Here is a 22,649-nt window from a genome sequence, read left to right on the forward strand (position 1 = left end):
AAAGCCCCCTCCTCAGCAGCCCGGCCCATCAAAGCCCCCTTCTCAGCAGCCCAGCCCGGCAAAGCCCCCACCTCAACAGCCAGGCCCGGCAAAGCCTTCAGCTCAGCCGTCTACAAAACCAGTAAGCCAAACAGAAGCTGGGAAACCTCCTCAGCCATCCACTGCTCCGTCTGCAGCCCAGACTCCAGGACAAGGCCTCCCTAAAACCATCTGTCCTCTTTGCAATACCACTGAACTTCTGTTGCATGTTCCAGAAAAGGCCAATTTTAACACATGCACTGAGTGTCAAACCACTGTGTGTAGCCTGTGTGGTTTTAATCCCAATCCTCATTTAACCGAGGTGAGTGTGTTTATTTATTGTGTTCATGCTCTTAAACCATTATCATTGCTTACACAAATGGTGTTTGGTTTATCACTGGTATGATAGGATGGCATTATTTTTCTCTTGTCCTTTCTTTCTCCCTCTCCTTCCTTCCTTTCTCTTTTTCTTCTCTAATTGTAAATTTAGAAAAAAAAAGTTTTAAGCCATTTTCTCCAATAATAAGCCCAAAATGCTGCCACAATTTCTGATAACTTTGGCATATAAAGTCGAAATGAAATCAAAGATGCCGAGCATATACTCATTGCACTCTGTAAGATCCACACTATTTATTATTACTTACCATACAGTGATAATTACTTTAACTTTTAAATTCATACTCCTGCCTTCCAAAATTATGGTACTCTTAACTGGGATCATTTCTGTGCTGCGAAAAAAGTGGACCATGTTTTCCCATTATAAATACAATTTTAAACATTTTTTTAATGTTTATTTTTGAGAGAGGGACAGAGGGTGAGTGGGGGAGGGACAGAGAGACAGGGAGACACAGAATCTGAAACAGGCTCCAGGCTCTGAGCTGTCAGCATAGAACCTGATGTGGGGCTTGAACTCAAGCCGTGAGATCATGAACTGAGCTGAAGTCAGACATTTAACTGACTGAGCCACCCAGGAGCCCCATAAAAACAATTTTAATATAAAATTAAGTACACTTTTCCAAACTATACCTCTCCTTTTCCTGCCAGTGATTTTGATATACCTTATGAAGTAATGTTTCACTTATTAGTTGAGAGTCATTAATAACAACATAAGTCAGTTTGTAAAATGAAGAAGTCATAAGAGCAGGTTCAACACTGATGGGTGTATTCTCAGAAGGATCGTATTTTATATTTTTAAGTCTTTGGGTATGCCTTCCTGACTATCAAATCATAAAGGGGCCAGTAGTGACAAATGATTGTTCATCATTGTTTACTCTGATTGAGGACAGAAAAATAATTCTCAAGAATTCAGTTAATGTTAACCTAGCACTTAAAGGCCCTGGATAAAATCAGATTTTGATAGGTGGAGATTTGGGGACATTCAAGGAGAAGGGACAAGAGCCCCAAACAGCAACAAACAAACACAAAACAAACAAAACACAAAACAGCAACAACAAAAAACCACTCAGAAATTCTCTGGAGTTAAGAAATAATACAGGGAAGGTGACATAATGAGATAAGTGAGAACAGAGAGGCCAGAAGAATACATTTTTAAAAGAAATCTGGTGGCTCCCACCCGATGAGAAGGTGCAGAAATCACTTAGCTTGTCTGGAGGACAGCTGTTATTGGCTTATGTGTACATTATGTCTGCGAACAGCCCAGGAAGGAGCTGACAGCAGGCGATGAAGGATTGTGTGATTTAAATATCCCCGAGAGAGAAAACTTGTGTACCCTTGTTATAAATGAAGTCTATGTTACAATAATAACAGCATTGATGATCATTGGTAGCTGTTAGATTAGTTGGGATGTTTGCTGCCAAGGAGAGATAAAAATGATGTAAATTAAAAATGTGCCAACTTCTGGTTTTTTTCTAAAGTATCATTTGCTCTTCTTATCCCAAAGTCATATTGACTACCTCAACTTTCCAGATAAGCCATTAAAAAAATTTTTTTTTACATTTATTTATTTTTGAGAGACAGAGAAAGAGCACAAGTGGGGGAGGGGCAGAGAGAATGAGACACCGAATCCAAAGCAGAAAGCAGGCTCCAGGCTCTGAGCTGTCAGCACAAAGCCAAATGCAGGGCTCATAGATCATGACCTGAACTGAAGTTGGACACCCAAACGACTGAGCCACCCAGGCACCCCCAGATAGGTCATTTTTAATGATAACATTGCAATTAATAAGAACATGCTGCTTTCAAATTATAGCAGAAATTGGATTATAAGAAGTTTGTTTATATGTTGGTAGCTTTTAAAATTTTAATGAAGATCTCTTTCTGCTCGTACTATATGACATTGATAGGAATGTACAGTCATAATGACTTAAAGCAATGGACGATCATTTCATAAAATGTCATTTGCCAATTTATAAAGCAGAAACATGCAGTTGGACTTTGAAGCCACGTATATTATTTGAGTACCTGTTATATGGAAGACATTTTAATATAGGTTTGGCAGGATATAAAGATAACTAAAACATAAGGCTGATCATAACACAATCAGAGTATTAGGTTAGATAATATATGCACAAGGAAACGTACTATGTGGTCACATGATAAGAGCAATGAGAGATGAACAAATACTGTGGAATAGGAAGCGTCATTTCTAGTGAGTGAGATTAAGGAAAGCTTCATGGAGAAAATGGCATTTGAGCTAGGTTTGTAAGGATGGGTACTATTCCAACAGATAAAGGACATGAAAGGGGATGATGATCTGGTCCAAGACCTAGAGCCAGAAAAATTTACGGTGTGTTTAAGGAATCAGAGGTAAATCTAGGTTGGCTGACGTGGTGGGGGAAAATAGACAATGAGATTGGAGAGGAGTTGAAGTCAGATTTTGGCCTTCAACGTTTAGCAGGTGGTGATGAACATGCTGCTTTACGAAACTTACTTGATTAATGTAGTCATACATTTGATCATTCATTCATTTTAGAAGTTTGTATCAAATGCTTCTTGTGAAGCACCAATGAGTGCTGTGACGGAATCAAGTATTCACTGGATATGGAGTCTTTCTTCCAGGAAATAAAATAGGGGAAATAAAAGTGGATATAAAAAAGAAAAACGTGTATATGAAAAGTAACTTTGTGTTGGGCTTTACATTTAACATAGTTCTTTCCTACTGGTTTAATCAAACTTAAATTTCCAAAAAATTCCATGGGCATATATTATCTGTACTATAGTTTTCTCTTTTCTAATAGTGAGAAGACTAGTGTTCAAGTGGTTACTGTGGCTACTTGTTAGGATCTTCATGGCAGTAAATAACCAAGCAGAATTCAAACCGAATCTCCTGATTCCCAATATACTTACTTCTGGTAGAAGCAGAGATAAAGTGCTATGAGGTCAGAGGAAGAAAACATCACTATCAGTCGTGGGGGTGGGGTCAGGTCTGGGTATCATAATGATCTTTATGAAAACAGAAGAATTTGAGTTGGAAATGTGAAGAATAGCAGGAATATAGACACTTATAAAAGGAGTTGGGACTATGAGGGCAGGTCTACCTCACTAGCTCATTAAAGGAACACATTCCCATTACTGTTGAGATCAACTTGGGCAAATCATTTAAACTTTCTGTAGCAAGGATGCCATTTGAAAATGAATATAATAATCTATTCTCTGCCCAACACATTGGATTATTAGGATTATCTGAACATTTGTATGATAAAGTATTTTTAAATGCATTAAGTGCTTTTAGAGTTACAATATAATGCAATGTGGATAAGATTTAACTTTTAAAGTTTACTCTCACCTTTCTTTTCTTTATACTTGGATACAATATCATAAGTTGTTTGGTTCTGAGGTAGCAATCTAGAGCCATTTGATTATTTGATTTAACTTGACATTTCTTTCAACTTTATTTTTCCCCCATAAGTAAAAATGTCATCTGAGTTCTAATTCTAAACTCTTAATTTTTTTTAATGTTTATTTTTATTTTTGAGAGAGAGAGAGAGAGTCAGAGAAAGAGGGAGACACAGAATCCGAAGCAGGCTCTAGGCTCCTAGCTGTCAGCACAGAGCTCGACATGGGGCTCAGACCCACGAACCATGATATCATTAACCTGAGCTGAAGTCAGACACTTAACCGACTGAGCTACTAATTCTGAACTCTTTTAAGAAGGCATCTTTCCTAATCCTGTCCACCAAATGGGCAGTTCCTCACTCCTGAATAATCAAGGGGGTCAGAGTTGAGAAATTAGACCTCTGGAGAGAGGCTGGGAGCTTCTATTTCAAGAGATAATAAGATAGATGAAATTTTGGGAACTATCACCATTTCTGAGCTGTTCTATGGATCCATGAGGAAGTGAACTTTTCTGCATCTTCTGAAGAGGATGTGGTGCTCTGGGTCACATTGCCCTCAAATATTCAGACTGAGTAGACAGTTTTTCTATGCAGGACAGGGACAGAGGCGGGATGTTCTTTAATTCTTTAATTTACATTGATTTACTGTTTTCAAGTTTGAGTATGCAAGTAACTCAGTATTATTACTTTTGTAGTCTGTGGATTAAATAGAATACTGCTCTCTTGTATCACTTCTTGAAAAGACTAGGAGGATTTCTCTGATATTTTTCATTACCAATGTATCAGAATTATGACAATATGTGCTTATGAACATCCTGGCTCTTAAATGGATACTGATCTGGGGAGGAAGGACTGGAGAGGTATCATCACTCTGACAGCAAGCTTTAGGGAAGGGGATTTGACTTCCTTAACTAGACTTGTGAGCTTTCTCCTACTCCTGTCATACACACACACAAACACACACACACCTTAGCTCAAATATCTATGTGAAGAGGATGGTATTTAAACCATCCACTCTGGTGACTGTCAGAATGTGTGCTGCTCCAAATAAATGTTAAGAATCTACTGGCTCTAAGCCTAAACTTTTGATGCCAAGAGGAGTTTATAGCTATCTTTTCTTACCAGTCCATTAATGGAATAAACCTCAACAATGCAGGCTCTCTCTTTGGGCTTCCTTTCTGACACAGAAACTGAACATTTGCTTTCTACATAGCAACAAAAGCACTTTTTCTCATTGTTTTTATTGTTCATATACTAGATATCTTTTGATACATAGCCTGGGGCAAGATTTAGGGAGAAATTTAAAGACTTGTCCCTCATGTCTGAAAATTCTCCTGGCTCTTGTCAAATTTTGTAATCTATGAAATGACTTGTCATTTTTCAGTATGTTGATAATGAACCAAATGTTAGTTAAGGTGCTTTTTTTGGTCATATTTATTTTTGATCATAATGGACCATAGGTTAATCAGTCTCTTGGATGATACCACGTATTTTATTGAACAAAAACATGGCCATATTTCCGGAGCTAAAAAACAAAACAAAAGCAAAACAAAAAAACAAAAAAATCCCCAAAACAAACACACCTAGACCTGCATGTAAATTCCCTCCATTTATTAAAGCAAAACAAAACAAAAAATGGTGCAAGTTCTTTAGGTTGGCAAAATGACTTAACTGGACACCTCTTTGAGGTGGATAGGATGGCTGCATCTTCTGTTACTGGTGAGAGAAACTAAGGGTGGAAATGTGGAAAATGTGTTAAGAACTAGTGGGAAGGAGTAGAGCTCTGCCAAATGTCAGGAGGCTGGAGCCTGTGGAGAAAGAAAACCTGTTAAGAGCTTCCTGATGGTAGAGTAGCTGGAAGAATGTTTAGAAAAGGGGATATTCTCCTCTTAGTTGCTTGCTGATTTAGCACAGAGGTCTTCTCACCTCAAGTTCTAAGTAAAGTCGATAACACAGTTCCTCTTAAAAAGGAAGACTGGGCACACGTAAGTTCGCCTCCTATCTCCAAAGGTCTCACTTTTTAAAAGGTCTTTCCAGAAGTTAGGAAAGACCACCAGCAGTATAAGTTGGCTTGTTGAATTTCCAGAAGATAGAAAATGGGAAGACGATGACAGAAAAAGAACCAAGGAAACCATCAAACAAGTGGCTTCCTCAGAGAAGCCCTCTAAGCTCTAAGCTAGGAATGAACAAATCTAGAAAGCAGTGATGGACTATGGGTAGTGATCAAACAACAAATTAAAGAATTGCAGTAGGAACAAATATGACTAGTGGACTCTTTCCTAATCTCCAGTGGGAAGACCGTAGGGAGAGTCTTTATTTTTCTTTCCCTCGAGCCAAAGCCAAAGAATTCTCCAAATGAAGGGATGAGCTGCCTAATGGCTCCTCATGAGAAAACTAGGGACTTTGGAAGAGAATTAGAAGTAATGCCATTCTCGCACAATGGAATAATTTAAAGGCAAAAACAAATAAAACATTAGTCAACTGTGAGTCAACCACTCTGATCTGTTACTGTCCTGTAAAGCTGTCCTTACTTGAACACTGACCCTCTGTTGTCCCATATCCTCTCCTTTAAAGGAGAGGATGAATGGAGAGGCAGAACTGTCCACGAACACAGAAAAACCTCTGATGATTACCTAGTAAATAATGGAGACATTCACTGTAAATGACAGGCTTGAAGAGACTTAACTTGACATTTTAGCAATGATACCACACGAAGGACACAGGTGAAACAGTGAAAAACAAAACAAAAGAAAAAACACGTGACCTCCTAGGAGAGCATTCATTCGGGACATATAAACAACTTATAAAAATTCTTACTGTTCTTAAGAACTGTTTAAGAGAATATTCCATAAATAAGTAGCACGCTCAAATTTCATTGGGCCCACTTGATGGTCTGGAAAAGGCCTAAGATTTTTCCAGATTGTAGAGCAATTTAAAAAATTAGGCAACTACTTACCGAACCCTTACTGTGTTTCAGGCACCGTTCTAGACTTTGGGTATCAAAGAGTGAACACAGTACACAGAAATTCTCTCCTATGCAGTGTGTATTCTACTAAGAGTGATAAACACATAAAATATATAGTGTGACAGCTGGTGATAAATGTTATTGAGAGAGATGAAGTAGCAGAAGGTTATAGCCTGGACCATGGGTGGGAGGGGTTGGGTGGTGAGAGTTCCCGCATTCCCATTGAAGGATTAGAGGCTTGAAACTGATAGATAACTTGGGAATCTGGTATTTTTAATAGTGACTAAAGGTTTAATTTGTGTATATAGTTGTAGCGAAAGCTTGGATTTTGGAACGGTTAAGGAAGGAACGAGTGGGGAATGCACCTAGGAAGGTATAGAACTCTGAGATTTTCCTCTTTACTACTTCCTGTAGTAATATAGAGACTGGAGAATGGGCATTTTATCTCCGGTGTGGGGCTGTTTCTGGATGCCTGCCAATGGAGTTGTAGACATTTTGGGGAGGTGGTTATTTATAACTCTGGGGGATCTGGGGCCCTAAGAGAAATATTAAAAATCATGGAGAGTGTATCAAAGAACTCTAATAGGAGTTACAGAAAGAAAGAATCAAGATGGTGGAGATAAGCTCCAGAAGAAATTTCTCTGAGGTAAAGAAAGATTGAAGTCTTCAGATTGTAAAGGCCTACCCACTGGCCATGCAAAATTAATAAAATGACTGATAGGTGTATCCTGGTAAAATATCAGATTTCCAAAGATAAGGAGAAAACCGGAAAGGCTTCCACAGAGAAAAATGATATCATCTACAAAAAAAAGATGAGAAATCAAACAGCTACAATCCTCATAATCAGCATAGAAGACAGTAGATAGGGAGCACTTTCTTTAAGTTTCTAGATAGGCTGTTAAGATGAATTCTGTACCTCGGCAAGATATCGGGAGAGAGTGTGAGGGCGCTTAAGAATGTGTTAACACATGAAAGAATGCAGGCAAGTTATCACCTCTCTCTCTGTCTATATGTACATGTGTACCTATCTATACATACATCATAATCAGTAGAGGAAGTTCTTTTATTAAAATGGAAAATAAAAAGAATGGATGGAAAATGTGATTACAAAACGGTGGTAGAATGTGACATGATATTACATGATACAGAAATCAAACTGAAAAAGTTACGCCTTATTTTATTGTGTGTTAAAAATACATAGTTCATGGGGCGCCTGGGTGGCTCAGTCGGTTAAGCGTCCGACTTCAGCTCAGGTCACGATCTCGCGGTCCGTGAGTTCGAGCCCCGCGTCGGGCTCTGGGCTGATGGCTCAGAGCCTGGAGCCTGTTTCCGATTCTGTGTCTCCCTCTCTCTCTGCCCCTCCCCCGTTCATGCTCTGTCTCTCTCTGTCCCAAAAATAAATAAACGTTGGAAAAAAAAAATTAAAAAAAAAAATACATAGTTCATTAAACATAATTTCTTGGAGATTGCTTAAGACAGTCCTAAAGTAGTGGTAATATAAGGTTGTCTTCAAGAACTGTAGCTTCTGTAGTAAGTACAGTAGTACTTCTACTGTACTTCTGTAGTAAGTACAGTGAGTAAAATTCGTAATATTTTAAATTTATGGATCAAAACTTATTTGATACTATAATGGCAACCACAAGAAAAAAATCAAAGCAAAACTTAACACTGATTCTGGAGAGTTAGGCTTGGTGGTAGAGAGAGAAGGTTTTACCTTTAATGTCATACCTTTTTTGTACTTTTTTTTTTAACCTTGTAAATTCATGTTACAATTAACACTTAAAAAAACCCTCGTTCATCAAATGATTGGTGGAACAATTTATATGATGTGTCAGAATGAATAAAGGATTTAGATTCTTGATTTTTACATCTTCAGCGTGAGCATTTTACTAGATGAAGTGCCAGGAATTTGGGGTTCTAAATAACAGTGGTGACCTGAAGGGCCTCATGCCTGTAATGGGAAATTTGGTCAGTTTTTAATACGTTCTTAGTCACAGCCGTGTATGCTTTAACTGACGCTGTTTTGTTGTTGTTGTTGTTGTTGTTGTTGTTGTTGTTTGTTCATTTGTTTTATTTTGAGAGAGAGAGAGAAAGAGGGAGAGAGAGAAAGAATCTTAAGCAGGTTCCATGGTCAGCACAGAGCCTGACATGGGGTTTGATCTCATGATGGTGAGATCATGACTTGAGCTAAAATCAAGAGTTGGAGGCTTCACCAACTGAGCCACCCAGGTGCCTGTAACTGACAGCATTTTTACGTGAATCCAGTGAAGGGAAATAGATGCTGTTGATGCTAAATACAAGGTTCTTATATTCTGAAGTTAAAGGACTTTTTTTTTTTTTTTTTGCTATTCTCTGACTATATGGTATCATTAATAAGATTTAAGTAAAGGATATCTTGATTTTAACAGAATTTATCTTCCTTTAAAATAGTTTTCTAATGAATTTAAATGAATAGAAATACCCAGTTACTCATTTAAAGCTCTATATTACTTAAATATGTCTACAGACACCATATTTATTTAGCTCTCATTTTTTGATATGCTTCAATTTGCAACGTCTTTCTCATGACTTGGATGTTCCCTGTATAAAATAAATATTTCTCATGCTCTACCATTAAGTTTAGTCATTAGCATCAAAGCCTTTTTTTTTTGTTTGTTTTTTTCATTTTCAGCTCTTAAATGACTAGATGTTTCAGGTGACTTTCTGCGTATCCAGCTTTTGGCTTTTATAATATCTACTAAGGCTGGTGTTACATATTATTGCCCTGGTATGATGATATATATAACTTGGTAAGGACAGATGTTCTGTTGTGAAAGCAGATACCCACACCTACACAAATCATTTAGTGGATCAGTAAACTTAATAAAGTGCTGGGTTAACTTGCTCATTGTTCACATCCCTTGAGAAAACATATCTAACACTTGCTCCCCTTCCATATCTTAATTAGCTTAGATTAAAATGAGCTCTTCCTTGCAAATATGTCAAAGATAGTACCTTGAAGATAAAGATGTAAATAGTCTGGTAGAAGTTTATAATTATTTTCCTTAAAGTAGCACCCACATCAAGTGCATCAGTAAGGCATCAGAACATCTGGGATGTCCTCCTAGCTTTGCCCCTCACACGTACATATTTTTGCTGATATTCCTCTGAATTTACTTTGAAGTTGTTCTAGTTACCTTTGATAAAGGAGCAACAGCTTTCCCATAAACAGTGCTTCTTGCCTTTTTCTTCCTTTAGTAAAAAAGGGAGATAGGTCTTTGGTCACAGAAAGGAGAGATCTTAGTTTGAACACTATGCATTTCAGACTGTGCACTAGGATCTCTATATGACTTTTGTCATTTAATGCTCTTTTAATAAGATGGTATTCACATTTTAAACGTGAGTAAAGAGAGTAAAGCAATCAGAACTCATATTGTAAAGTCATTTGAAATCTTCAGTGTTTCTTTATAAATTAACCATCAGATGGCCCTTTGGAAAACTGGAAGCAGTATGGGATTTTAGACTTGAAAAGTGTGCATATGAACCCTAGCTCGTCTGCTTACTTGATGTATGGTTTGATCAGGCCATTCTATTTTTCTGAATATTTAGTTTTCTTAGATCTAAAAATATTCATAAAGTAAAAAATCACATTTGGCAGTATAAGTGGAAGTGCTTTGAAATTGAAACTAGTAGATAAACCTTTTTTTATTATCATCATTATTGTGAATCTTTATAAAAATTCTGAAAGGTAAGTAGGGATAGTGTCATCATTGTTAACTCCATTTGTCAGTGATAAAATGAAGTTAGGGACTTGAGGTGACTTATACGGTCACAAAATTACTTAGTAGTGAATCCCATACAAGAACTTAGATCTGCTGACCCCAAATTTAGCATCATTTTTTATAAGAGACCATGTTCTCTTTAAATAGACCACTCCTTAAATTTGTAGGTTAAAGAAAGAATGTGTGCATGTGTATAAATTTTACATATTCTTAAAGTTAAAAAAAAATTTACTTGGCGGCAGTTTATTTTTGGAATTTAGTGTAAACAAAACTGAGGTCCAAGAACAGTGGTTTTATACCTTCCTACTCACTGTTGCTCAAACCAGAGCTTTATACTGCTGAGTTCTTTTTGTTCTTTAAGAAAACTGTGAGCTCTACTCTTCGCTAGCCACTCTGTTAGATTTTGAAAATATAGATGATGAAGTTGATAACTTTTTTCAGTGTCAAGAATTGAACTCAGAGTCTAAAAGGAGGGGTGATAATTTGGCAAGTGAGGGTGGAAACTTGTTTGTAGAATAGAATATAATGAAGTTCATATAGATAAGATCCAGTCTCACCTGAATATAAAACAATTAACCACTTTTTCTATGTTTTTCTTTAATCAAAAACACAGATTTTAAAAATCAGTTGTGGGGCGCCTGGGTGGCGCAGTCAGTTAAGTGTCCGACTTCAGCCAGGTCACGATCTCGCGGTCCGTGAGTTCGAGCCCCGCGTCGGGCTCTGGGCTGGTGGCTCGGAGCCTGGAGCCTGTTTCCGATTCTGTGTCTCCCTCTCTCTCTGCCCCTCCCCCGTTAATGCTCTGTCTCTCTCTGTCCCAAAAATAAATAAAAACGTTGAAAAAAAAAATAAAAATAAAAATCAGTTGTAAAACAATTGATGGAGATATGACATTTGTATCATTTGTTCAGCAAAGTTAGAATTTTCAGTAGAATTCATGGAACAACTCGTAAGAGCAGATTTCTGCTTCAACAAAAGAAAATAAGTCCGTGGTAGGCATTATAATGTGAATATGTGATTGGGAATTCTGTAGTTACAAAAGTTCGGAAAAATTTTAATGTATAAATTTATGTTTTTAAACGTCACAGAAGAAGGATTTAAAAAGTGGTCAGAAGGAAATAAATGGTAATGAAAAATGTGGATGGGGTCTACAAAAAATTGAAAATAATATAAAGGTTATTAAGTGTAATTTTAAAATCACATTTTCCAGGGTACCTGGCAGGCTCATTTGGAGGAGTATGTGATTCTTGATCTCAGGGTTGTGAGTTTGAGCCCTACCTTGGATGTAGAGATTATTTAAATAAATGTTAAAAATACAATAGAATATGACAAAATAAAATAAGAGTTTCCTTAAAGACATTCTTGGAAATGGGCATACGTACAACTACATAAAATTTGAATAAATACAAGTTATAAGTGGCTCCCACTCACAGCTTAAAAGACGCTAAAATACTCATGAAATTTTGTTGTTTTTTACAAAAATTTAATATACTTTAAGCATTTAGTATATTTTTTGAAAAAGTATTTTTTTTTCCTTTCCAACTCAATGTACAAATGATTATCTTAATTCCAGTTAGCATCTGACTGAATTAAAGATCTGTAGCTTTGAAGGGTGCCTGGGTGGCACAGTTAAGTGCCTGACTCTTGACCTCTGCTCAGGTCATGATCTCACATTAGTTCAAGCCCCAAGTTCTCTCTTTCTCTCTGCCCCTCCTCCACTTGCACACATGCTTGTGAGTGTGCACGCTCTCTCTCTGTCAAAAATAAACTTAAAAAAAAGATATGTAGCAATAAACAAAAAAAAGATACATAGCTTTCAGCATGTATAATGCGTTCACAATGTTTATGCGACCTTTGGTTCTTTTTACTAATGGAATTTATATCTTCATTTTTACATGAAATAAGAGGGCAATTCAACAAGCTGTTTGCAGACACAGCCTAATTGGAATTATTATATCACAGGCTTCAAAACTGTGTGATACCTCAAGGTGTATGTTAATCATTAAAGTTCTAAAAGTTGGGATTTGCCATATGAGAGACTGTTTAGAAATGTTAATGCATAGTGTATGTAAGTTCACTTGACTGATGAGGGATTCTCCTCTCTGTGTGACTGTAATAGAGTACAAATATATTTTCATGTCTGTGTAGTGTAATTATTTTTTAAGTTTTGCTTGGTGAAAGTGGTTTTCTTGTTTTGGACTGCACTGACAAACATTAAACTATGCTTTTTTTTTTTAATGTTTATTTTTGAGAGAGAGACAGAGAGTGAGCACGAGTGGGGGAGGGGCAGAGAGAGAGGGAGACAGAAAATCCAAAGCCAGCTTCGCGCTGACAGCAGAGAGCCCCATGCGGGGCTTGAACTCACAAGCCATGGGATCATGACCTGAGCCAAAGTCTGATGCTTAACCAACCCAGGTTCCCCAAACTGTGCTTTTTTTTATTGATCTGATTTTTTTTTAGGATTTGCATATGTTATTGTTAGTGTTTGCTGAACATTATTATGCTTTAAGAAGGAAAACATTTTATGTTTAGTGTATATTTCATGAGGTTTGGTAATGGTTACTGAATTATGCAGCAGAAATTTGTAATCTGCACACTTTCAGAGAGAAAGTATCCTTCCCACTTCTGGATGGACCGTTTTAAACTAAACTGTTGCCCAAGTTGCTAAGCATGTCATCACAGTTCTGAGGAATGCTAGTGCCCTGTTTTTAGCCAAAATAAATTGTGCATTAATATGCACAGCTAAAGATGTCAGCTACAGCGAGCCATCTGCAGCCAAACTGCTCTCAGTGAGTAACTGCCTCTGTGGAGGAGGTCCTGTGGCTTGGGCAGTCCTTGAATAGCAGAAAACAGAATGTTTTCAAGTGATAGCTTGGTTTCCTCTTTATAATAGGATACATTGCATTATTATATAATGTAGGTTATGCAATTATCTCTTTTATGGCCTTCAAAACAATACAAATAGTACAATATAAAATATAAATAACATACTCAGTAAATACTTGATGAGAATTTGATGAAAAAATAGGGAAAAATTCAGAGTAATTAAATCATGAGAAGTGGTTGCTCCATTTGAGTCCATGTGATGAGAGGAGAGAAGAAGGAATAATTGGAAAAACATTTTAAACTGAAAAATTAAAAAAGAAAATTAAATCGGAGTCTAAGTGCTGTGGTTCATACTATAGTAGTGAGAGCTGAGAAGGGTAGACCTTGGAATATTAAGTGGTAAAGAAGGAAATCCACTGTGGCCTGTAAAGATGGGTAATATTCAGGTAAGTGGAGGAGGAGTACACATTGGGCTGTGCATCATGACTAACATAAGACAGAAAGAGGATACTGCCGTGACAGAGTAAATGGTACATATAGATGTCCTGGTCTGCAGAAAAGTTTAGTTGTTATGCTTACAGAAGTAGGAACCCAGTAAGTTTTGTTTTATAGGGACAGGATGAAAGCATGATTGAAGAAAATCTATTCTGCAGCTCATGTGAATTGGTGTGCACATCAACACATATAAATTCCCAACATCGTATTATTCTTTTGATGTTCCATTATTTCCAGTAGCATGCTATGTTGAACAGAAATTGCATTATAAATCTTATGTAGACTTTGTGTTTAAAATTTGCAGTCTGGAGGGCAGTGAAGACTGGATGTTAGTCATTAGGGCTTCTAGACATTTTTTTTTTTTGAGAAATTTTTAGCTAAATAGATTAATAACAGTAATAACAGTTTTGAGCAAGAGCATTCTTTAATTCTAGAACACCAACATTTGCCAACTCATCTTGATGCTTAGATGTATTGAGTTAATTATTTTAAATTATTACTGAAGACACACTCTTAAAAATCAGAATATAATATTTTAGTAATCAAAAGTTTTTCTAACTTTGTTTGAAAGTGGCAACATTAATTGAAACTCTATATGCAGTTCACAAACTTAAGTGATACCCCTTAAAACATTTAAATAATACATTTATGATTATTCATCAAAGTCCTTAGATAATGAAGTTGTGTTACTGTATTTCACAGCTGTGATAAAAAACAAAGGTTCAACAAAGTAGAACCCAGGGGATTGGATTAAACAGGGAGGTGTGCTATATTAATTATATGCAGGACTACGCTAGAATACATAGTGACCTCAGAATGAGCAGAAATCCTGGCTAACCAGTCTCTTATCCCATTTATGCAGCGTATTAAATTAGAAGAGTGAATGAACAACTTTATTCCTTTCTTTTATTCCGTTCCAAAAAGCTAATTGAATTAGAGTAGCTCATTAAACAGTTGTGTCTCCAGACCTTGAATTCATTTGTATACTTTAAGTAAAGCTTTGGGTAGGGAAAGCAAAAGATGACTATTTTTTCCTTTTGTTATGTAAACTCTAGAATTGCAAATAGCTGAAGCAGGATGTGTTTTTTTTAATAAAGTTGTACTCAGTCATTTTAATGTTTATATATTGAAGATAAGAGTTCTTGGACACATCGATATAGTTGTAGGCTTCCCTGGTATTGTCTCTTTCATTTTTCCCATCATTTATCAGGTGGGTGTGGATGAGTATAGTGCAATGTTAGGGAATAGGTGTTAGTTGTGGCAAGGGACCTGGAAACTTGTTGATGAAATATTGGTGGAGGGTTTCTTCTGTGAACCAGCCTTGGCCTTGAATATTGTCTGACTTCTGTGGCATGGGGAAGAAGTCATAAGGACTGAAGTGTTCTAAGATCCTTGTTTAAGGCTACATTGGACTGAAGACCCAATCATGAAATAGAAATAGAAGAACCAACTTTATTACAGGCATGGGTACCAAATGGAATGGGCAGCGAGTGTCTGAGGCACTGATGGCAATTAATTCAGGTTAATTTTCCTCAGACTTAGAGACAAATGCTTAATTTTAGAAATGAAGCAAGACAGTAATTGCCTCTGGGCAGGGAAAATATGTATGCTTAGTAGGTATGGTGATTATGAGGGACTCCTTCAGTTTGAATCAAAATGGGAATAGATTGTCCATGGGCAGAGGTATCTGGTCAGGTTCTCCAGGGGAGATTGGCACGTAACCAGAAAATGAAGGCCGAAGCCTGTCATACAAACTGCGTAAACAGTGGGAATTAGCAGAGTAAATACAGGAAAGCTGTAGCTTGAAGAGCACAGACGTTCTCAGCTAATTCATTTCATTCAAACCAGCTCAAAAACGGTGGACATCTATCATGCTTAAAGGGTTAGTTAGACCCCCGGGGGTCGATAGAAAGACTCCTAGATAGAAAGTCCTTACCATTCGTTGCTTACCATCTTTTTAGGGGATATAGATTCGGAAATAGAAGGATGATGTAAGTGCTAGCATGATAACATTAAGGAAATGAGATACTTTCAATTTCTTGCAAAAGATTATTTCACAGTTTTGGGAGAGGCATCGAGGTGTGAGGGGAAGTAGTTAGAGTCACCCCTTCTGTGGTTGTTCGTTTTGCCTGGGTTATGTTTTTGTGAGGGTGTAAAGTACCTGAGCAATCACAAAGGACAAGTGAGGGACAGTGGCTTTGGAAACGTGCAAAGATGAATGGGAAAGTACCTTTCATAAGCATCGTAGACACACTTGAATAATGGAGAATGCAGTGCAAATACTATGGGATTTATAATGCCAAGGACTGAGAGGCCAAAGGCACTGTTATTTCTCTGTGTGCATCGTGAACGACACTGCCCACAGAAAAGTTAAAGGTGGTTTGTGATGCTGGAGGTGGGGGGCAGCGGGGGGGCGGGTTGTGGACTTTTTCATTTTCTCAGTGTATGGGAGGTTTGCTTTTGTTTTTGTTTTTCAGTTGATCAGGGAGTTGGAAATGCCACTGTTTCCAGGACTAGATTAAGCGCTGAGATGCAAATCATTTCTATTTTCAATGGATTTGGCCAGTAGAATTAAATATAAAGGAAGCTCTTTCTAAAAAAATCCTAAGAGGATAAAAAGCTTTTCATACTGTGATCTCTACAATGATTTTAACCTGTATTCTAGTGGCGAGGAGGAACATGGAGGCGTCAAAATGTTTTTTATGTGTTGTTTATCCAAGTGAAGAAAATATGGTCATTAAAAGAATAAAAGTTGGGACCGTGGAATATCTCAAAAAAAAGGGTGTATTAAGAGAAAAAGAGAAGAAGAGGTGACTTGGGTTTTCTACCTTTCTTCCTGACTCTCCTTTGTGTCCTTATGTGGAAACAAGAGTCATATGCATTCATAAATTAGAAGGACACATTTGATTTTGGAATAAGGGCAATATAGAATGTTTCCAAGTTTTAATATAAATTATGCATATGATATGCTATGGTAGTGTACTAATTTTGCAGTGGTTCAAGGTGGAGTGAGAGCCTACTGGCTAGCTATGTGTGAAACTCCAATGTTCACATTGCACAGAGACTGAATATTTTGCTGAAAAAACCAAATGAATCCAAGGAAGTGTTCAAGGGGGAGAGTGGAAGGAAACTAGGAAGTTTCCTAGCAGGATGAAAGGAAAAAAGGAGTCATTACAGTATCATCAGATATAGTATCTGATACTATATCTGATGACACTTAATATATACCTGTAATAACCTTGAAGTTATATTACATGTTAACTTGTTTCTTATCTGATTTTTCTTCTGTAATCCAGCCTCCAGGAGACTAGAGATTTTTTCTCTTTTATTCAGTGCCATAGGCCAAGTAGAAGTTACCGGATAAATACTTGAATAAAGAAATGAATAGGTGGGGTGTCCTGGCTGGCTCAGTTAGTAGAGCATGAGACTCAATCTCAGAGTTATGAGTTTAAGCCCCATGTTGGGCTAAAGTAGAGCTTACTTAAAAACATTAAAAACAAGGGGCGCCTGGGTGGCGCAGTCGGTTAAGCGTCCGACTTCAGCCAGGTCACGATCTCGCGGTCCGTGAGTTCGAGCCCTGCGTCGGGCTCTGGGCTGATGGCTCAGAGCCTGGAGCCTGTTTCCGATTCTGTGTCTCCCTCCCTCTCTGCCCCTCCCCCATTCATGCTCTGTCTGTCTCTGTCCCAAAAATAAATAAACGTTGAAAAAAAAATTAAAAAAAAAACATTAAAAATAAGTAAGTGTATGAATTTTACATCGACTTTGGCCGTAACACTTGTCAAAAAGAAGAAGAGCAATTTAACTATAATGCAAGTCACTAACCCTAGGAGTTTGTGATTTAAGGTGGTTATTATGGATGTACATCTCATAATATTTTGTAGAAAAAAATCAATGAGAGAGACTAGGTAAAAAATTATGCTTTTAATTATAGTTTCTTTTATCTTGTTTGACTGCATGATTATAAGGTGCTTTGGTGTCAGTGAAGGCTGTGGAAAAAGACAAATGAGAAAAAATAAACAATAGAACAGCACAAGTGTCATTGAGAGTAGGGGAGATGGTCAAGTAGGTAGATGCATATTTATGGAGGAATTTCTGTCCATCAAGAAGGGGGTAAAATCGAGTGAAACTTTCCTAACATTCTAGCTTACCTTTTAAGTAGCTATTGTTTCTCTTTTGGGATTCAAATATTTATATGTATAAAAAGTTATTATGTGAGATGCTTCAAACATACAGAAATATAAAGATAATATAAAAGTACGTAGATATTCAACTGCCATATTGAAAACAAATGTAATGAACGCTCAAGTACTTTCTACCTATTTTTTTACAAGTTTTTAGTAAATATTTCCATCAATTTATTTTCTGTATTCCTTAAAAACAAAAAATTCACAAGTTTAACACTTATGCTTTAAAATATTGTACACCAAAAGAAAACCACTTCTCATTCATGCTGCAAGTTGGTCTATGTTCTCTTTACTTCTGTTACTTCCTACCTATTTTTAACAAATATTTTAATTTTACTTTATGATTCACACTTTTAAACAGAAATAAGATGTTAGAGTTGAGAATCTTTTTTAATCTTCTCTAAACAAAAGTTTACCTGACCATGAGATTGCAAAATAAGTCCTTTCATACTGGCGAATGAGTTTAAATAACTTCTGTGTGCTTTTTATTTTAAAGCCTTTTTAATAATTAAGAAAAAATTCAGTAAAATTTTTAAAAATTTTTTGAATTAAAATTTTTTTTTTATTAGAAAACTTAATAGGGGTGCCTGTGGCTCAGTTGATTAAGTGTCTAGCTACGGCTCAGGTCATAATCTCAGGGCTCAAGAGTTCAAGTCTCACGTTGGGCTCTGTGCTAACAGCATGGAGACTGGAACCTACTTCGGATTCTTTGTCTCCCTCTCTCTCTCTGCCCCTCCCCCACCCATGCTCTGTCTCTCTTTCTCTCAAAAATCAATAAACATTAAATTTTTTTTAAATGCTTAACAATATGAACTGTGAAATAATTTAAAAAAAAGTAAGAGTTTGGGAAAAGTTAGTTACATTTCTTTTCAAAAGAAGATTCTTTGCAGGTAAAGTGTATGTTTTTTGCCAGCCTAACACTTGACACTTTTGTATTATAGAAAACTTTTCTGGTATCAATGCTCCATATATTTAGTTTTCAACCATGTAGAATTCTGTACAAAGAACCTCAGTGCCAAACTGGTAACACTGGTTACTTTGGGTGGAAAAGATTACATGACATAGAATTTGACATTCTAAATGATTTTGGAAATATTTAAAATTTTGTATTATAAGCATAAATTATTTTGAAATTTAAAAAAAAGGTGAAGGGGCACCTGGGTGGCTCAGTTGGGCAGCCGACTCTTGATCCAGCCCCATGTTGGGCTTCGTGCTGAGCACGGAGCCCTTAGCTTAAGATTCTCTCTCTCCCTCTGCCCCTCTCCCCCACTAGTGCACTCTCTCTTGTTCTTAAAAAAAAAAAAAAAAGTAAATGTTAGACACAGGTAGTTTTAAATTATATTCTGAAATAAGTATTGAATTCACCGTCTCCTTTTCATAATTGATGTGACATGAAATGAGCAGATAACTTACTCCTAAAGCTGTGTGTGTGTGTGTGTGTGTGTGTGTGTGTGTGTGTGTGTTATGTATATTTCACATGTATACGTATCTCACCGGTTAAATCAATATATTGCTTAGTTATATTGCTCTTTCTAGTATATTCATAAAACTTTAAAGAAAAAATATTTCCTCTGTAAAATCATGGTATTATTTATGATAATTTGAAGGGATGCCATTATTTTTTCCTTATTTTCTTAACAGAGAATGTTTTCTTTCTAACCCAGTGTGGTTAATAATTTTTGTTTTCACACATTTGATTATGTTGCCTTGGAGGGGAATGTAATGCTCTGCTAATTTAAGAAATTAGCAATGTGTTAATAATTTGACAAGCGCACTCTGGGTTGTATAACTGAAAACTGTTCATGAGCCATCAATAGAGAAAATATCTAATGTAACTGATTTATGGAATCTATTATGTTATAACTCTTCTTTTTATGATACAGTGTTTTCTGTTTCTAGTGGTAAACATGCTTTCAGTGAACCAAAGGCAAAGAACAACAAAATTAATATTAGAAAAAAAATATTTTTATGTTTACTTTCTATTTTCCTTAAAATATACGGTGTTTAAGTCTCTGAGGTTCATTAATTATATTTCAGTATAATTAACATTTTATATTTAATTTTATTAATTTTTTTAATGTTTATTTACCTTTGAGAGAGGGAGAGAGCATGAGCAGGGAAGAGCAGAGAGAGAAGGAGACACAGAATCCGAAGCAGGCTCTAGGCTCTGAGCTGTCAGCACAGAGCCCCATGCGGGTCTTGAACTCACTAGCCGTGAGATCATGACCTGAGCCCAAGTCGGATGCTTAACCTACGAGCCACCCAGGCGCCTCAACATGTTAATATTTTAATATAAACTAAGTGAACTAATTTGATCTATATTTTATGTTTCAAATGATGAGCGACATAGTGTCAAATGGTACCATGCATTTTTAAAAATGTTTTTGTGTTTTCACATTGTTACTCTCTCACTGACCATTATTTTATATTATTTCTAGATTAAAGAGTGGCTCTGTTTAAACTGTCAGATGAAAAGAGCTCTCGGAGGTGACCTGGCTCCAGTTCCCTCATCACCTCAGCCTAAACCGAAGATTGCCCCTGTTGGTCCTGCATCTGCCGTGAGCAAACCATCCCCACAGCCACAGCACACTTCTCCAAAGAAGGATACTGTACCCAAGCAGGAGATCTCGAAGGCACCTGAGTCTAAGAGGCCCCCACCTCTAGTGAAACAACCGACCATTCACGGCTCTCCCCCACTTGCCGCCAGGCAACCTCCAGCGGCGGCGGAGTCTTCGCCCAAGCCAGCCCCTCCCAAAGAGCCCTCGGTTCCCTCTGAGCAGGCCGGGGTCCTCGTGGCTGATGATAAACCAAAGCAGCCCAAGACGGGAAAGCCAGCCACAGATGTCGCGTCTTCATTGTCAGTAGCAGCACAACCTGATATTCCAAGCCCCAAAGTACAGTTGGAAGATCAAGAGATAATAACCCCTCCTCTAAAAACAGACGCTGCCAAACCCTCCCAGAGTTTTCCACCAACGGGAGAAAAAGTCACCCCATTTGATTCTAAAGTCATACCCCGACCTGCATCAGATTCGAAAATTATTTCACATCCTGGGCCCAGCCCAGAGGGCAAAGGTCAAAAACAAGCTGATCCGGTTCAGAAGAGAGAAGAGCCCAAGAAAGCACAAACCAAAATGAGTCCTAAGCCAGATGCCAAGCCGATGCCAAAAGGGTCACCTCCACCTGCAGGCCCACGACCTCCCACTGGCCCAACTGCCCCCACAGCTCAGCAGCCCCCAAAGCCTCAGGAGCAGTCGCGACGTTTCAGTCTGAATCTGGGAAGTATTACCGATGCCCCTAAATCGCAGCCCACGACTCCTCAAGAAACTGTGACTGGAAAACTCTTTGGGTTTGGAGCATCAATATTCAGCCAGGCATCAAATTTAATCTCCACAGCAGGCCAGCCTGGGTCTCAATCTCAGAGTGCTCTTGGAGCCCCAACAAAACAGGGCCCTCCTCCTTCACAGCCACCTCCTTCTCAGGGGCCACCCAAATCCACAGGTCAGGTACCACCGGCACCTGCAAAGGTTGTACCTGTGAAAAAGGAAGCAAAAGCTCCAGTAGTTGAAAAATTAGAACCCAAATCTGAACCAGTTCCAACAGTAAAAAGAACAGAAACAGAAAAGAAGCCTCTGCCTGTTAAGGATAGCAAACCTCTAACAGCTGAGCCTCAAAAGGCTGTCCTTCCCCCCAAATTGGAGAAAACTCCCAAACCAGAATCAGCCTGTCCTCTCTGCAAGACTGAACTCAACATAGGTTCTAAGGATCCTCCTAACTTCAATACTTGCACGGAATGCAAGAATCAAGTGTGTAATCTCTGTGGATTTAACCCTATGCCACACTTGACTGAGGTAAGCAATTTATATATTATTTACGGATGTGACTCTATCATGTTTATTGTGAAATATTTTGTTAACCAAATTTTTAGACAAAAAAAAACCTCCAAAAAATAAACCAAAACATTTCTAGTAAAGAAGGTATATTAATAGTGATGCCATAGAAGACGTTTCAATTATTACATGCTTAGTTTATTACTAAAGTTTCATATAATTTGTATTTTTCTGGATTATGCACCAGAAGTAAGAAGATGAAATAAGTTGACAATTGAAAATAATAATCGCATTCCTTCATGAATTAAAGACCTGTAGCTTTGGAATCGTATCCGGTTTTCACTCATTAACACCAAATAAGGTTCTAATTTACCTTTCCCATTATCTCCAATCCCTTTTGTCTCTCCTACCTTAAAGAAAGTTTTGGTTCCTTGCAGATCCCAAAACAACATGAGGTCTGTCATTTTACAAAATTCTTAAGAACTTAGTGTAAGTTAATATTGTTTATTAGAAAATACTGATTCAAACATACTATGTCTAGACTTTTTATAATTCTCTTTGGGACTGTTATCTGGCTTAAATATAATAGAGTACTGTTTAAGAAATGTGCCAAAAAAAAAAAAAAAAGATACCTGGGGTTCAGTAACTGATGTCAAGAAATTGTGTTTTTATTTACTTTTATTTTTTTTATGGGATGATGAGACATTTTCTCCAAATGTAAATGACCTAACAGCAGATGGCAAATTTCTACCTAACAGAGAAGAATGAATCTATAAGCGTTAGTA

At 37.3% G+C, this 22,649-nt stretch overlaps 1 protein-coding gene across 1 annotated transcript in view; it reads left to right on the forward strand.

The window, feature by feature from the left end:
- Nucleotides 1-22,649, forward strand: part of PCLO (piccolo presynaptic cytomatrix protein) — a 417,562-nt gene that overhangs the window by 7,834 nt on the left and 387,079 nt on the right. The window contains 2 exon segments of the mRNA XM_040472795.1: nucleotides 1-340; nucleotides 20,476-21,885. The exon segment at nucleotides 1-340 is cut by the window's left edge and continues 101 nt beyond it. Of these exon segments, the coding sequence (XP_040328729.1) occupies nucleotides 1-340; nucleotides 20,476-21,885 (1,750 nt within the window).

This window comes from Herpailurus yagouaroundi, unplaced genomic scaffold, assembly GCF_014898765.1.
Source record: "Herpailurus yagouaroundi ecotype Mexico unplaced genomic scaffold, PumYag 100, whole genome shotgun sequence".
Taxonomy (NCBI): Eukaryota; Metazoa; Chordata; class Mammalia; order Carnivora; family Felidae; genus Herpailurus; species Herpailurus yagouaroundi.